At 47.7% G+C, this 17724-nt stretch overlaps 1 protein-coding gene across 1 annotated transcript; it reads left to right on the forward strand.

Annotated features, from left to right (window-relative positions):
• Positions 1-28: 28 nt before the first annotated feature.
• On the forward strand, positions 29-17058 carry LOC138723337 (tudor domain-containing protein 5-like). The gene is given in 16 exon segments (XM_069862283.1): positions 29-296; positions 352-492; positions 1635-1702; positions 2139-2201; positions 2203-2335; positions 3000-3119; positions 3122-3412; positions 4154-4281; positions 7060-7307; positions 8158-8358; positions 9143-9209; positions 10149-10349; positions 11739-11906; positions 13665-13811; positions 15837-16059; positions 16859-17058. Coding segments are annotated over 16 exon segments (2667 nt in total).
• Positions 17059-17724: the final 666 nt, after the last annotated feature.

Consider the following 17724-nt stretch of genomic DNA (forward strand, 5'->3'; position numbering starts at 1 on the left):
CACCGACTACTAAGCCTGGGGAGGCCCCATGACCATTCTCACCTTCATGCAGAACCAGACAGAAACGGGGAAGGTCATTATGATGAACAGGAAAGACAAGATGGTCAGAAGCCACTCACAGATGCCCAGACCTGGAGACTTTACTCCTAGGGAGAAATACAAAAGGACCGTGTTAGCAGAGGCCAGCTCCCAAAATACCGACAGCCTGACAAGCGCCCGGGCCCGTCAGCTTCAGTGTTGGCCTTTGCCTAAACCCGGCGCGTGTGAACCATTTGCTCTCCCTGGAGCTGGCTCAGGTGAGCAGGAGCTGCCAGGATGCACCGACAGGTTTCGTCCCCGCTTTACTGCCAGAAATGGAGCCGTGCTTCCCCGTGGGGCCTCGACTAGAGAGCAGCCTTCAGGCTGAAGACCTGCAGGCACCAAGCGGTGTCCAAGGGTTTGGAAGGAGCAATTTGTTGGCTGACCTGGGAGCCCAGAAGTCCGTCGGGAGAGGTGAGCTAAGGGCAAAGAGAAAGATGGCGAATAGGAAGTTGATTTCAACGTGCACAGCCTGAAGCGCCCTTCCCTGTCAGAGGATCTCAGGCCCTTTGGAACAGGAGTTCAGTCGCATCCCAGCTCCCTGATGCGGTGGGACCGAGCCGCTGGTGCTACTGAAATCTCCCTGCGCCCTCCAGCGGTCACACCGAGGCGTGGGGGCTGACTGGGGTGCTCGGGTCAAAATGACCTTCCCCATCTCCCCAAAGCCAGGACGGGGCGTCTTGACCTGGCTGACCTTTGTTGTGAGGGAAAACCTGCAGGTATGGCCTGGAAATAGATTCCTTCTGGGGTACCTAGACCCAGAGGGCGGACCAGCAGTGAAGTTAGCGTCCCTGCGCGTCTCCCACTTAGATCTTCTCGAGCTCTTCCCTTCTTGCCCCTTTGCCTTTGGAGCTCTCTGCAGAGCCAGCAGGTCTGGAGGGAGGTTCACATGCCAAGAACCTGCGTGATCACTCTAGCTCTACAGCACCAGGAGGCTGTGAGGCTGGCTGGGGTCTCCCGTGTCTCACCCCAAGGAAAACTGTGTCTGTGCCAGGCGGGTGCGATGGCACTCACCGTGCGGAGTTATTCTGTGGCCGTACAGGGTCAAAGAGCCCACAGCTTTCCAGCCCTTCCCCTTCCATAATCCATACCTCCCTCTCGCTGCTCACTGTCCAGCAATGCCATTGCCTCCGTTTCATTCTTTGAGGATTTACACTATTCTTTGCCTAAAACTAGTATATATACCCACTACTTTTGTAAAGCGTGAGGCCTTTTTCTAGAAGGGCATCCAACTCAGCGCCGAATTGTAAACCAAAAATGTTATTGCCTTTGCCTCAAAGACTTGATCCTTTTCAAGGTTTTACCAGTGAATGAGCGTTTCCCACTTGGGACACAGGGGGGACTCCCCATGCCTGGGATTAGGGATGCAGGGAGCTGTGTGAGGGGCAAGGGGGCACGTGGAGCCCAGCGGGGAAGCACAGCTGGTGCTTTTTGGCCCTCGGGCTCTGCCTTTCCCCCCTCAGAAGGGGGGCTCAGGTGCCACTGACCCGCAGGGGCTGCTCCAACAGGGGAAAATTCCCGCCTCCTCCTCCCCCACCCCGCCATTTTCCCGCCAGGAGGCGGCGGCTCCGCCCTCGCGGAGGAGGAGGAGAAGGAGGGAATTAGGGGCCCAGGGAGCTCTGTGGTGAGTAGGGGAGCGCTTGGGGGTACAGGGAAGGTTCTTCATGGTCTGTGAGGGGCGAGGGTGCATCCGCCTTCCTGGAATTAAGGATGCATGGAGTTCTGTGGGGGGCAAGGGAGCACGTAGGACAGAGCAAGGAGACCCCACGCCTGGGATTAAGGGCAGGGGGGTCTCTCTGAGGGGCAGAGAATCCCCATGCCCGGGTTTAGGGGTGCAGGGAGCTCTGTGAGGGGCAAGGGAGCGCTTGGGGCTGGAATTAGGGATGCAGGGAGCTGTGTGAGGGGTACAGGGGGGACTCCCCATGCCTGGGATTAGGGATGCAGGGAGCTGTGTGAGGGGTACAGGGGGGACTCCCCATGCCTGGGATTAGGGATGCAGGGAGCTCTGCGAGGGGCAAGGGGGCACGTAGGACAGAGCAAGGAGACCCCCCGCCTGGAAGAAGGAGGTGAGGTCGCTGCTTATTACCGATAAAGAGGGTTTAACCCCAGCACAGCTGGAGAGGGGAGTACATGGCCATGATGGGCAAACCTCTCCCTCTACGTGACCTGGGCTTCCAATCCACCTTGGAGCTGGTGGCAAAAATGCCTGACGTTGTCAGAATCTGTCCTCAGGGGAAAGGCACGTTTATCCTCAAAGGTGAGGTTTTATTTCCGTAAAAGTGGAGGAGTTGTTTGGAACCTCATACTGGTATGAAGCGATGCTCTAAAACCAGGAGGTGCAGAATGAATTGCCAGAGCTGTAGGTCATGTATCTCTGTCACTCTTTTTCTCATATAGCTCTGTTTAATTTTTTTGCCGTTGATGTTTTTTACTGTGTCTTAATCTGCCTTTTTGTACTTTTCTCCTCCTTCCTCCTGGAAAATAACAGAGGCTTCCAGTTCTTTTTGTACATTTTGCACTCTGCTCTTGGTTTAGAAACTGCAGTAACGTTTCTATAGGAAGTTCAGTCTGTATCAAAGAACTTTTATTATTTTCCCAACAAAACTTGCAGCAGATGAGTTTCCTTTTGTGATCCTGTATCCAAGAATTGGACCCACCTTTCTGCTTGGATCTGGATTTCTAGGGATGAGGGTGCAGGTTGGTTCTTGGCTGTTTCATCTGGTTCATTTCAGTTCACAAAGGGAGAGTAAAAGTTACCCTGTTGGAAATGCGATCTAGCGTGATTGGTTTTGAAAGACACGCCTGCTTCTGAAGAGGGTGGGGAGAATAGGAAAGAGGAGGACCTTTGCTTGTATAAAGCTTTCAGTAGTTTGCTGTCTTGGTAATCTCATAATTTATTTCTTTCTTTCTTTCTTTGGTAGCCATTGCAGATGAGACCACCAAAGGTATTGCAAAACTGGTTGCCAGGCAGGAGGAAAGTGTTAAGTCACGAAAGAATGATGCTGTGAAGGCACGTGCTGCTTTTCCCTCTAGGAACACAAAGTGTCTCCCTCGCAGCCAGCGACTGGGAAGGCTGAGCTGCAGGATCTGCTGAGTTCCTCACCACTTCTGCTCAGGAACTTTGAGAGGGCCTATCGCAGACGCTTTGGCCGGCCGTTCCAGTATAGGCGATATGGATTTGTCTCTGTATTTCAAGTCCTTGAAAGTGTGTCCGATATCATTGTTGTTGAGCAGACAAAAGCAGGTTCCTTGCTGTCCCTGAGGAAGTAGCTGGAAGGTGAGACAGCGAAGGAAGAGGTGCCGCACGGTGGGGCGCGCAAAGAGGTGCCAGAAGGTGAGGGAGGGTATTATTTAACTGGAAGTATGTAGCTGCCAAGCAGCTGTGTTTCAAGTGATGTTGCTGCCTTTCCAGTAGCTGTCGTAGTCCTGGTTTCCCTAGGCTTTAGCGCAGAAGGGCTGCGAGGTACTGTAGAAGCAGCTGTTACAAGGGTGTTGTTGTGGTAGCAGAGATCTTAACTGGAAGTTTTCTACGGTTTGCCACTGTTTTTCAGTGCGAGGTGAAAGAAGGGATGTTAAGGCCCTTTCTGAATGCGTGTATAGGACTGGAATTTCTAGTAATTCCAGGCAACAGGTAATAAAACTAGAAGGATCTCTGGCACGTCGGCTCCGCAGGCTGGTAAAGCCTTCCAGATGCGCTTTTTGAGGCTGAAGCACTAATCTGAAAGGCATAGCTATACTGCTTCTCTGAAGAAGAGCCTGTAGATATCCTCAGCGTTCCCCTAACAACTATGAGAGAAAGCAGAGGATTGCATAAGGTTCCTGCCAAATGCCTGACTTTTCTTAGCATCATTCTAGGAATTTATTTAGCCCTTGTCATGCTTGCAAGAGCAAGTGTGTTTTATTTTGCTTGAATTTATTAGTACGGCGAAGGATGCCTCTCAAGCAAATCCCCGTGACTGTGGGTGCTACAAGAGATGAGGAAAATGGCACTAGTACTTGTACGCTTTCATGGCCAGGTGTATTCTCCTTCTGCTTAATATGTAAATAAAGAATAACAACTAAACTCTCTTTACAGCTGCACCTGCAATTGAGATGCCTCCTTTGGAACCCATCCGTGATGCCAAGTGGTTTCACCTGCCGGCAGAAGAGAAGTCAGAGCCGGTGGAAGGACAAGCACTAGATATGAGTGATGTCCTCAAACAAGTAAGTGGCAGGATGAGTGATCTGTAGCTTTGTCATGTCTTCGTCCAGGGGGTGATAATTTTTTTCACTGCTTTTGTTTTTGCTTGGTTTGTATTGTTGATGCACTGTTGCTTCCAAAAAAAAATTGTACCTAGTTTAGATGAGGCTGGAGGTGACCAGAGTCATACTGACCTGATATATAACTCTATGTGCCCTCCAGCCTAGGTCTTTTTCTTGTCTCTTTCTGGTCTTGAGATCTCTGTTGGAGATCGTCCAAAGCCAGTAAAGCATAATCTTGTTCCCCAATAAGAGTGGAGACAATTCTTTTTGTGTTCTTAATAGCCTTCTTCTGAGAGTAGCTGTGTGGCATTTCCCCTGCTGCAGTAGCATGGGTTTAAGTGTCTAGCAGCTACGTGGCAGAGCTGAGGAATGGTCCTTGGAGACCTCAGTCCTGTCGTTGCCACTCTGCTCTTTGGTTGGACTCGAAAGTTTTGTTGCTGTTGTTGTGGTTTAGCAATGTATTTTTAGAAAGGGATGGAGAAGTACAGAGGCTCTGACCTGCCAGACCTGCTTGGGAGAATTTCTTTGTGCCCCCTCTATTTTTTTTTCCTCTTTTGAGCATCTTTAGGCCTTTGTTTTCTCAGGAAAGTTCTCCTGCTGCGAATTATTTCCTCTGCCAAGCTCATCTGGTGGTTCTACACAACTGTACAGTTGGAGTACCTAGACAGGGAAAGGGTTGCAGGGATTCTTTCTGAATTTGGTGTGCTGTTCACTTAATGAACTTGAAAGCTTAGGGCTACGAGTCGGACTTTCTGCGGTGTTTCAAGAAACATACCCTTTAGAAAACTTTGGCAGGCTCTTCTGATAAGACCTTGTCGTCTGGTGGGATGAAGTCCGTGGGGAATTTCCCTAGATCAAACAAAGTCTGCTTGTGGGAAGGGTAGAAAAGGGAGAGAGATGGTCCACGTAGCCCCATTTTTTTCTTGTTATGTGTCGCAAAGGGAATCTGTTTAAAGATTCTAGCAGGGCGAGTCTTGGAACGTGTTTGTACAACTCGTGTTTGCCATGAAGCACCAGTTTTGCTGGTTTGTTTTAAAAGTGCCCTAGAGAGGAGGAAAGTGAGCTGGAATGTGTTTGGGTAGGCAGTGAACCAAGATTTCAAGATGCTGCAAAGTCGAGGGGAAAGATGCGACCTGATTCCTGGCCTGCTGTAAGGTATGGAAGTATCTGGTGATGAGACGCCAATAGCGGAAGCGTTGTAAGGGACAAATGAGGGACAAGGGCCGAGTCAATCTGCTCGGCCCCGAGAAGGGTCAAATATCTAGAGCTGCTGCTCTTGGCAGCTTTTTCTTGCCGTGCCGAGCAGAAGGAAAGTTGTCATCCACACCACTCTTGGCAGCTGCCGCTCTGGCTTAAGGCAAGGAGTTAGCCAGTCTTACGAGCCGTGCCTCTTCTAGGGCTAGTTTTACAGTGTGTTCGGTTGTTTACCTTTTTCTTATAATTTTCTTGCTATTTTGTGAAGGTGTTTTTTAAGCAGACATTTCTACGTCTTTCAAAGAAGTGTCTGTTGTCTCTGCCAACGTGTGAACTACGTGATAAACATCACGTGTGCCCGTAACAGTCTGACACGAGGAGCTTTCATGGAGCAAACCTGTCCCTTGGCAATATCACTGTTGACTGGCACTTCTGGGAGGAAATCCATGAAATGTAAGGGGATTTTAGAGGTGCTGCTGCTGCTCAGGCAAGAATTCCCTCAGGTACTCTTTAACTCAAAAATGTTAACTGCCTGGTTAACTCAATGTTTTAGTCAAAGTTTTTAACAAAAAGAATTCAAGGGTGTTCTTCCTCGCTCAGTCTGCAGGAGAGACTCTAATCTGCTTTTTTAAAAAACGGTTCGAAGGGCTAGTATTGTCTCTCGGTTGACTGTAGCCGTGTAAGCAGTGGGGTGTGCTGGAAGACAAATTTCCTGTAAGTTGTCTGGTGTGTGATGCAGTGGTAACTCGTAGCATATTCACAATGAGTAAAACTGGAATAGTTTTGACTTCTGGACGCTGGAGGAGTGCTGTTTGTTGGCACAAACCGAATCTCTGGAGGCAGTGAAAGTGGCTGATGTCTGATTAAGGTTTCCATGCACGCTGGTTCAAGTGGAATAAAGTTTACAGCAGCTAAAGAATGATGCAAAATTGCAAGCTGTGCCAAGAACTGATGTACAAATTTGCCTAGAATGAGAAAAGAATAGGATTTGTAGCGTTTGTATGTTTTTATCTTTTGGGAAATAGCTCTGGTGTGTGTGAGATGCATTTGTGCCTTCTGTGTCTTGAATTGTTTTCAGATAGTTTTTCTACTTCAGTCATGTGCTCTTTCATGGGGACAGAAGATAGAAACAGCATCTTTGGGGTAAAATCCAACAAGCAGGTGGGTTTTTTTGGTGCGAGTTTTTGATTTTTTTTTTTCTCTTTATCAGTAGCCATTCAATATCTTTGTCTAAATACATAACGTGTCATCGGTTCCTCTTCTTTATTCCTTGAAGGAATATGAGGAAGGTATTTTTGTTGCACCCCTCTTTACACAGGAGGGAGGAAAGAGAGAAGGAAGGTGGAGGGTGTGAAAATAGATGTTAGGATCCCAGGGACAGTTTTAATCCGAGTTTGCGCTATTTGTTGGGAATCTCTGATCTTCAGTAATTCATGGGTTCCCAGGAAAGCAGAACTATTTTTTTACCTTAATGCAGAGGCCAGTTATGTGTGTTCAGGGCGTAGCAAGACTTCTGAGCGCTACTTTCCTCTTGTCCCTTTGTAGTGTCAAGATTTAGATTTGAAGCTGTCAATCTTCAATCTGGCAACGACTCCAGAAATTCCCCCTGATGCTGTTCAGGACAGAAGCCTTTGCAGTTTCCCACCATTGGAGCGCTTGTGTTTGGTGGGAGTCTTTGTGGAATGTATAATCTCTCCTAGCCGGTTCTACATCCAAGCGTGCCACGCAGAAACATCCGATAAACTCCAGGATATGATGTTTGAGATGAGGGGAGGACGTGCTATGCTGATTCTGTGCTATTACCTGGGTATTTGCACTGAGGGAACAGGGCACCCGGCTGTTTGTTACGGTCACTACAGGCTTGACTTCTGGATATGGAGATGCCAGTGCCGTACTAAATCACATAATCATAATGCTTCCCCATTCCTTTTATCTAGCAAGCAGTAAGTATCGCTAATAGTTTGGCTGTGTCCTAGACGGTCTTAAACTTTAAAAGCCTGGAAAAGTTGTGGAAAGGAACTTGAGGGTTCTGTATTGTTGACATTGCTATTGCTAATGTGCTTGGTTAAGGCTTTTACTTCCATCTCCAGCACTTACCAAAAGCAGCAGGTAATAAGCCTTAGTCATATCTATATTTGAAAGCAAAACCCCATCAGTGGGTTTGTCTGTCAGGTACGTTGTGCGTTTGGGACTCTTCCACTACGCTGCAGTTGCTGTTAGTCGTGTGCCAAAGTAAATACTGGATGTCCGTGGGGCAACCGTGTGATCGCAGGCTGCAGACAGGTACTGTGTGTGTAAGCCAGGACTCCGGAACCTGGCTCGTAAGAAGCCCTGTGCCAAGTCAGGGTAATGTTAAAAGTGAACGACTAGAATGGCTGTATTTAGTCGCTGATTAACGCCCATTAGTTAACTTTTTGTTGGACCCCAAGAATACCATTTAAATGTTAAAAGTTTAGGTTTGTGTATTTATTGTCACTTGGTTTAAGTAGAACAGAAACATAAACTATCTATTAGAACAACTCCTGAAAATCGGTCTCGTGGAGGCTTTGAGAAATGAGGATTCTTCTGAACCCTGAAGTGTATTTCTGTTTATCCATCTCCTGCGCCCTACCAAGCACAGTTTTTCATTGTGATCTCTGGCAGACATTGTTACTTGAGTAAACTTGTTTCTGATCGTTCTGTCATGCCTGAGTCTTCAGTACGTCCTGGACAGCTTTGCTGTGTAACGGTCTCAAAATGGTGGTACCGCGTTATCATCCACCGCGTGATCAATGACCAAGAAGCAGAGGTGTTCTACGCAGATTACGGAAACCTGGGAATCGTCCGAAGATTTGCCTGGAAATGGTTCTCAGGATTAGCTGTTCCATCGCCTTCCCAGGGATGAGGGTGAGGCTGCTGGGCCTGTCACTCTCCAGGAAGACGTCCCACCACGCGGGTTTCCTAGAAAGTGTCTATTTGGATTTTTTTTCCCCGTAGCAGTGCCTTGCAGGTACTTCCTTGCTTACATGTTAATGCGTGAGGTGACGTTAAGAACAAGATCTGCGGTGCAGATCACTCCAAGCCCTTTGCTTATCATCGCTGTGGGCTAAACCCTTTCCTCTTCCTTTATTCACTCTTGCCCCTTTCTGTCCCTTTCGAGCAAGCTCCCTAATCCTCTTCCCTGAGTTTTGTGAATGGAGGTAAACATCTCTTGAACAGACATCCTCCCAGTTGGGAGCATTTGTGGTGTCAGAGGTACTCGTTCTCCTCTGTAATTCAGTACCTTCCCCATATTTGCTTCTGCCCTCTCATTTGCCTCTATTCATGCCTGGCCGTAGGCATTCTGTGTTTCAAAAGTGATTTTTCTCTGTCCATAACTTTCTTATCAAAAGAGGTTATGAGGAGAGGATGCTTGGGCAAGGGAAGGCGTAAGGGACCAGTTGTTATTGCTATTTCTGCTGTGCCCCTTCTCTGGCTACGGAGTGTTTTCCAAAGCTGCTGTCGGGCTTTATTCGTAAGCACAAGATGCGATATGTGCCTCTCTGTTCCTAAGCTGATCTTAAAACCCAGAAGAGGAGGAAGTTCTGCTCTTCTGCCTGGTTTTGCTCCTTTACTCCTGTAACAGGTTTTGGTTTTTTTTGCGTTGTAGGCGGTGCTACTTGAAGCTCCCTGCTGAGGCCATCCCGTGTTCCTTGGCGTGGGTAAAACCCGTGGGGGTACGTGCTCACATGCAGTTTTCTTTGACGTATGCATGACAGCCATCAAGTCGAGGTTGGCTTTTTCTCCTGACAAGGGCAAACCTTTGGAATAATTTGGGTCCTGCTGCTGTTATGTTCAGCGGAGTGTGACTGCCTAAGTGTCTGTCTCTGCAGGGGATTGCTCTTCCGCTGTCTGTTTTCCTTCCAGTCAGAGTATTCTTGCTCGTATTGTTGCAGAAACAGATAGCTGCCGTTAAGCAAATGAACAGACTTGTTTCTTCCCCTGCCGGTAGTTCTCCCTGGTCCTTCTGAAGTCTTGCTAGCTCCAGGCCTCTGTTTTAAATCTGTCTTCTGTGACAGAGCTTTCTTTGAGTGAGTTGGTTTGATGCAATCAGCGTAGCCAAAGGATTATAGAGGTCATAAAAAAAGTTCCTCTGTGCTGGGAAGCCTCTTGGTCAAGACACCTGAGAAATACAGTCTCTGAAGGAAGGCGCATGAGCACGGTTGATTCTTCTGCGTTGTAAAGACATTATTTTAAAAAAGTTATTTCCTCTGTTTTTTTGAGGGTTAAAGAATCACAATTTTCTTTGCAGTGAAGCTTAGCAGTTTCCAAAACCTGACACTTTTAAAGTCTCTAATTATGTGTTTCCAGAAATTAAAAAAGAAAGACGCAACAATATTTTAGGCAGTTGTGGTAAAAATGAGCGGTGAACACCATTGAAGCGTGTTTGAAAACAGACGTTTAGGGTGAAAGGGCTTCCCAGTGTGCCTAGCACTGCGGCCTTGGGGTAGTTTGATTTACTTCAGTGCTGGGAAGCTTGTCTGCCTGACTTGCCTGTATTTGTCCCTAGCCTGACCTGGCTTCGCTGCCTTCTTGACAAGTACTCACAAGGGCAAATCTCGGGCATTGGATGTTGATCTGTTTATAGTAACTCAACATTCTTGTTTCTTCTTCAGGGTTCACGGTCCAATGATGCGATTCTCCTATTCAAGAAGCTGTGTGATTCCAAGCTACTTGTGGGCGTCGTGGATGAATATGTGAATGGCATTTGTCATCTCTTCCTGTGTGACGCAGCCACTAAGGACGATATCTACTTCCACGCTGTCTTGAGCAGTAGGGGATGTGCTGACATCTGTGGGAAGAACGTTCCTTCCCAGGTCAGGAGGGAGGCGTGTGCTTCTGACAGGAAAGGCAGGGAAAGGATTGGTTGGGTGCCTGTAGTGGAGAGATCTTTACCTTGAAGCAAGTAGTTTTGTGAAGAGCAAAACCGGTATTCCCTGCTTCCCTGCAATTTACTGTTTTGGGGCTGTATCCCACGGTGTCTATGGTGACGGCTTTCTTTTTGGTTAAGGTGGAATTCGATGATACAGCAGAGATGTTCTGGTTTAGCAGAACAAACTCTTTTCATCCTGACTTCTAAGAGTGGATTAGAAGGTTTCGGTACGGATTTTTAAAGTGGATTAGCTTGTTAATATTGCCGAAAAGGAAAATAGATGTTCTGAACATGAGGCCAAGCTGGGATGGAATTGAGGAGTTGTATTTGTAACTTTTCTAAACATTGTTAAATCCGGTAGGTTTTGTTAGTCATAAGTTGAGGCCTCCGAGTCATCCAGACCATGAGAGCAAGTCCATTAGATGTTACTGTCTGGCTTCAAGTAGCGCTGCATAGAATCGTAGAATTGCCAGGTTGGATGGTAGAGTCCAACCATTCCTATCTGCCGCTAAACCGTGTCCCTGAGCGCCTTGTCTGCCTGTCTTTTAAACACCTCCAGGGACAGTGACTCAACCACCTCCCTGGGCAGCCTCTACCAGTGCCCGATGACCCTTTCTGTGAAATTTTTTTTGTCTGATATCCAGGCTGATGTCCATTTTTTCTGCTAGCCAGTGGCACGGGCAGTTGAGTGAGGAACAGGGTAGTTAAATAAATAATTTTGGCCTTTCCTGCTCTAGGCCCCGGAGATTGGTTGTGCCGTTAAACTGAATTATAGATATGGTCTTGGCTTACAAAGTCTCTTTCTTTGCTAGTGACACGTATAGTGCTGGACGGTGTAACCAGGGTAGATTGCATGTTGTGCCTTGAGCAGAGATTGAAGCTGTGAGCCAGCACAGAGAGCATTTATGATTTAGGCCCATCAGTGTTGCCTGAATGTCTCAGCTCCGTTTCAGCAAGAAGTCTGTGGATACGAAAACCTTTAGAAAGGTGCTGCAACAGTTTTGTATCTCAGCAGAAAGTCAGGCTTTGCAGCCCGGAGTGCTCGTATCTGTTGTTTCGTTTAGTAGATGCAGAATGCGTATTTTGGCAGGATTAAATCCAATAATTGTCTTTTTGCGTGTGCGTGTTCCATTTAGCGGGTAGGGGGCTATTGCTGGGTGATTTTATTGCTGGAGGGAGTTGATTTTCTTAGTAAGACAATTTCTCCAAGAATTCAGAGCTCACTTGTGGGTGGTGTGCTTCTTTGTAAAACCCATTAGAATTCTTTTTATTCTTTATGGTGGTGACAACTTACTTTTCTTGACTCAGCTGTTGGGGTTTTATTTGTTCGTAGGGATTTGAGGAAGTGAATCCTTCAGCCTTGTATCTTGAGCCCAGCAGAAAGCAGGAGAATGCTGAACCCGTGGAGCCACACCTTCGCTCGCAGCAGGAATCTTTGAACGTAAATAGTGACATAGCAAGCTCGAAGCTGGATGAGGATGAACTGTGGGAACAGGTGAGAGTTTGGCTGCGGTGTGACTATCGTTCAGTGGAATTGGCTCCAGGGATCAGTAGATGTGTTGGCTTAGTCCTATGCAGTGTCTTGTGGAGTGGTTTTTTTTCCTTTGCTTTTATAAAAAGCAAGCAGAACCGTGACGTAACAACAATTACACGTGGACCATAAATACGTCCGTCGCTGCTTGACCTCTGATCCCTTTGCAGACGTCAGGGAGTCTGTGCTCAGTGAGTTCTCCAACCTTCCATACGCACCATCGTTTTTGAGTTAGAGGGAGAATGGACTCCAAGAACTCAGACCAGTACCAGATCCCTGAGATCAGTTTGACTTAGCAGTTTCCTAGTTTGCACCCCAGGAGCCAAGAGGTGGTGTGGTCTCCTCTAGTGTCTCTGGGGTTTGGCAAAGGATGTGTAATAACTCGGGGTGTCATTTACGTGTGGGAAAGGAGCAGAAGAACTAGTGATGTCTTGTTTGCCTTAAGGGTCTCGCTCATTTTAAACTTCTCCGAAAGGAATCCATTTGCAGTCTTGGTTGTTACAGGGGTTAAAGTTGTACACGACTGGAGTTTTTTTTAAAAGTTAACTCTAAAAGCGACCGATACCCAGGTCTGGATACTGCTGTACGCCTTTGATTTCAGAGCAGGTTGAAGAGAGGAGCCCTTTGCTATTATTTAATGGATGAAAAAGAATGATGAACAGAGGGGTTAAGCAGGGAGTAAAATCCAGGTCTTGGGTGCAGTCTAGCACGGTACCGTTAGAAACACCAGGGGTATTGTTTTACAGGTCACTCTCTCTACTTTTGTGTGATTTAAATTGTAGTTTTTTCATGACACATTTTACTACTGACGCCAAGTAACTGTCAGCTGTTGAAGTGTTCAGCAGTGGGCCGGCTCCAGGGCTGTTTTTCTGACATTCCTCTGAAACGTAAAAACGTTAGAGTTACTGTAGTGTCGGTAACTTGTAAAGCGGTCATTTTAGCCAGGTTTTATTTTAGCCAACTGTGTGTCTGGGCTAGGGAAACTATAAGCTGCACGTGTTGGATATTGGTGGGCTTGCACTGTCAATACATCATCTGAACTGAAGGTCCCAAACATCGTCTTTATGTGGGAGAAATGAATGTGACCGAGACTCTGCAAATCTGAGTTTATTGTGATTTTTATGGTAAAATCTGGTTAAGTGCAGCAAGATCCATGTGTGTAAACGTCAGACAGAGCTGGCAATTTGGAGACTAGAGGAATGTTAAGTGCCTTCAGGTTTTCTTCTGTTTTGAAGGGTCTTAGAATCCTTTTCCAGGAACAGTAATCCTCTCTTTTCTGCTATTCTGTTTAGTTGCTCGAAACGATTCCTCTCCTCCTCGGTGCATCACCGATGTCACCATCAGTATCAACTCTAATAATTGCTCAAAGTGTTTAGAACTGGGATGAAATACGTCTGACTCTTGGTACTGCTCGGCTAGCGTTTTCTGGGAACTCCTCTTTGGCAGTGGGGAACTCCCTTTGTGTTGTCCAATCCTAGATTTGCCTTGTCAGGATTAACTCGACCCCCTCCTCTGCCCTTAAGTGCGAAATGGCTGGACGCTGAGTTGTCTCAGCTGTGCTGTGTGAAGGCACTTCTCCATGGTGAAATTCCTCAGAAGGCAGCAAGCAATAACCAGAAAAGATTGCTCAGATAAAACTGTCCTTTCCAGGTGGTAAGTTTTCCTGTGGAGTACAGAAATGAAAGTGGGAGTCAGTAGCTTTCCTTGCTTTGTCCGTCTCCTTGGCAGTGGCACCTCTCTGCTGAGGAGGAGTTAGAGGGGGATGTGTGGCCAGCTTTGGATGAAGCCAGTGTCCAAAGCACAACGGACCGAGACCCTGAACCTGCACAGGAGGATACAAAAGAAAGTCCTCCAGAGCTCATCGCAGAAGCTAAGGTGAGAGCCCTGAGCAGAGCTATTGCAGTTGAGGAGGGTTATTCTTGGTTTTAGGTTGTGTGAATTGCTTTGACCTGTGGTTTTTGTTTTGTTTTTTTTAAAGCGTCTGGCATGGCCTCGGGGCTGTGTTTTCCTCCTTGCTGTTGTTTCTGGGTGCTCGACTAGTGCTCTGCTGGTGCATTGAGGTGTGGTGGGAAGCAGACTACTCTTCTTTCTCTTTCATGCACAGTCCTGAGGGTTACTGGGAGTCATTGTGGGGTTTTCCTGGATCACTCAGAGGTCCCCCCTGGGTTAGGGGGATGGGTTTGAGAGGGTGGCATTTTGGGCTGTGCTTTGAGGCATTGTGTGGCACCAGTAACACAACTTTACTGCTTAAATAGTGGTTAATGATAATGGTAATGAGTCTGGCCGGGCCTGCAGCATGGCCTTTGGCCTGCGCTCTCCTTTGGGTTCAGCAGGGAGCCGGTGTCACTCAGGGTTTGTCGAGTCACAGAAGGTGTTATAGAGCTGGAAATGGGAGTGTGCCTGCAAGGTTTTGGATAACCGCAGCTCCTTACCCATCTGGAGATTGAGAGTGACTGAGACAAAGCGCTTTGTAGAAGGACGAGGGGGAAGTTGGCTCTCAGATAGTCTAAAGCAGAGCTGGAAGAACTGGTGGCGCTGGGAGATGTTACCTGAAGGGGATGGAGGGAAAGCAAGCTGGAAAGGGACCTTGAGAGAAGGAGAGAGGAGGGAAAACCTCTCCTAGGAAGCGTGGGGAGAAAGTACGATGAGGTGAGATGAGAAGTAGGCAGATGAGCAGATAGCAATAGGGTCCTTGTGAGCTGACTTAAGTACTTCCCCACAAGTATTAAACGGCGAGTTCCAAAGCATAGGGATTTGCTAACTGGAGCAGAGAAGGCCTGGCTACTCCCTGCTCCTCACGACACTCTCTAGGGTACCTGCTCTCATCTGCCTCTTGTGTGCTAACAGACATTTTTAGCGTCCACCCTTGCACCCTGTCTGTTTCTGCTTTGCTGTGGAGTGGCAGTGACGCTGCCTATCCCAGTGAGGATAGCATGGGTGGCAAGAGGAGGTGATAGTCATCTTTTACATCTGTTTGGTTCTTTTTTTTTTTTTTTTTTTTTTTTTTAAACTCCTGTCCTAGCAGTTTTTATTTTTACTGCATGTCAGGTGGGGATTTTACAGTGGGCTGGTGGGTATCGAGCAGAGTCCGGTTGGTTAATTGGATTCACCTCTCACCCAAGTTATTCTGTATGGGTGTCCTATCAGCGCAGAATTTCTGCTGCCCAGCCGTGTAGCTCTCCGTGCTGCTTCAGGAGCACCTTGTGGTCCCCTGGGGAGGCCAGTTTATGTTGTTTAAATCCTTTTTTTTTTGTGAAAACAATTGTTTTGTTGTGGGCTAATCCTCTGAACACACTTCCACCAAAGTGTGAAGCAGCTTTGAATGGCGATTCACCCCTTGTGAGGATGGATGGCTCTCTTCTGCTGCCTTGACAACAGAAGAAGCCTAGAGAGCAAGTACCGGATTTTTGAACAGCCGTACTTGGGCAAGGGGAATAGTTGCTTGTCTGTTGTTTCGCTATTTTTCTTGTCCGGGCTGCGTTAACAAATACAAACGTTGGCTGTATTACCTGTCTGTGGCCGAAAGGTGGGTAATCGTCCCTGGAACTTGCTTAATTTGAGCAAAAATGCAGAGCCACGGCCTCTGACTCTGTTCCCGCTCCCTTGCAGAAACTCCCTCTGCTGCCATAATTTGTTCTGCGTGGGGCTGCCGAGAGGTGAGCCAGCTGTTCGCTCTTTGCTAAGACGTGGTGATTTGTATCTTGTGCTAATGTGTCCCTCTTTCCAGCTTGCTGTGCAGGAGAGCTGCCCTTTGGCCAAAGTTGTTAGTAATTACTGGTGTTTTGTTTTTAAATTATCCAGTTGCTCTCCTTCCAATTGAGAGCGGATACAGACCAGGGCAGCCGATGAAGCGAATGTACTAATCGTGCCTTCTCATGAGTTTTTGATATACCTTTGCAGACACTTCCCTCTCTTGAAGAGTCCTCAATACCAGTTGTCTTCTTCAAGTCGGTGGAAGACGTTTATACCTGCTCCAGGCAACCAAGAGGAATGAGCCAAGATGACCCTGATCGGACAGAAAGATTTCCCAACGAGGCCCAACGTCTTGCTCTGCATCCCGCTGTTCTACTTATGGCAGCGCCATTTATGCTGGACGACCATAACAGTACGAATAGATTTGTCGGTAAACTTTGAACACAGCAGAAAACTGAGCAGCCTGTAACTGTGCTGCGACTCTTGCAGTCGCTGTTGGGCACCTTGGGACTAGTGCTGCTGTTTTGCTAGAACAGGTGGAAACGTTGGTGTTCCTGTGGGGTGGAGATACGACGATAGTAAATAACCAGGTGCAATGCATCGGTTTGGTCTTTCGTGGGAACAAGTGCATTGAGGGTTATTTCTCTGATTTTTGCTGTCTTTTCTAGACTTCAGGCTGTTTTCGTGCAGAAGTCTGTTTCTCCATGCTAGCCCGTGTTCATTTCATACTGAATCTCTGACTGCCAGAGGTAAGGGACAAAAGCAGTTTTTTAACTTTGTAAGGTCCCTGTGTGGGTGTTCGTCTTCCAAATGATGAAAGGATCCACCAACCTGTATGAGCTTTGCCCATTTTACAAGGCCAGTTGACTTGCCAAAGGCGGCGCCTGTTCTTTGTGCCTGGGAACGGATCTGTCTGCGCTCTCTGTGGAGTGGAGGCCCGGTTCTCTGGGCAGGAGCTACTCAATTCACATGTGACTTCCCCCCTCGGGGAAACGGATGGGAAATCAGATGTGAATTGAGTAGCAGCACTGGGAGGAGAGGGAGAGAGGCTCTCAGATTATACTGCGTTGGGCTCACCGAAGAGATGTGCAGTAGAAAGCCCTCTCGCCGTGACCCGGTAAGGTCTAGGCAAAAGGGACATCAGTCTAAAGTGGAGCTCTGAGAGTTGCCATTGTTGATGCCGTCTTTCTTTTCTGTGTTCCTCCTTATGCAGGGAAAGAGGAAGTGAGGAACAGACTTGCCCAGAAGTGCCGAGGTTGGCCTGTGCGGTGCCAGCGGGCTGTGTGACCAAGCGCCGTCTCTGAAACTGCTTGTCCCTCCTGTCACGCTAGCTGCCTTGTTCCCAGCTGCTCGCTTAGCCACTTGCGGTTCCTACTTGCAGTGGTTCCCCGGCCTGAGAAAGAACTTGAGAAGAGGGGAAGAAGGCTGAGCAACTGCCAAGGAAGGCTGCCTGGAGTAGCAAAAGCCACCGGTATGACCACGCTGTTATTTTCTTTGTTCAGAAATGTTTAATGTTTCAGGAAAACGGTTTGATTTGGTACTGATTTATTGCTCTTGGTTGTTGTTCTGAAGCACTGCATTAGAGTGTGACGTTGTGCTATATATCTTCTAAGTTTAGGAGAGGGAAGTGGGCTACCTATCCCTCACTCCCTCAGTGCACAAGCAGTTTTGACGTTGTGTGGGGAAATGGTTTTTTGATTTTTGACTTCACGGATGCTCCACACGCTCCTTGCTCTTAGGAGAGGTGGTTGTATCCCAGCTGTGGCCTCAGTCCGTGGTGATGCTGAGAACTTGCCAAAGGAAATCTCCTTCCCCGAGAGAAGGATGCTCTGAATTGTTGATGGATCGGGATGCCACACCTACGAAGCATCGGGAATCCCGTGGTACAGATATTGAATGAGATCTATAAAGAATCCAGTAAGAGAAGGCTTGAAGCTTGACATTGGCCTTGTTTACGTAGCTCTTTGCCTGTGGCAAGAAATCCTCTTGGGCCTGAGTTTATTAATGCAGAGAAAAGTTGTGGGAAGAGATGCGCCCTGGCTGCGAATGCTGACATTCAGCTGCTTTGCTGCTGCCTGGACTGTTCTTCAGGGCT

The sequence above is a fragment of the Phaenicophaeus curvirostris genome, chromosome 8 (genome assembly GCF_032191515.1).
Source record: "Phaenicophaeus curvirostris isolate KB17595 chromosome 8, BPBGC_Pcur_1.0, whole genome shotgun sequence".
Taxonomy (NCBI): Eukaryota; Metazoa; Chordata; class Aves; order Cuculiformes; family Cuculidae; genus Phaenicophaeus; species Phaenicophaeus curvirostris.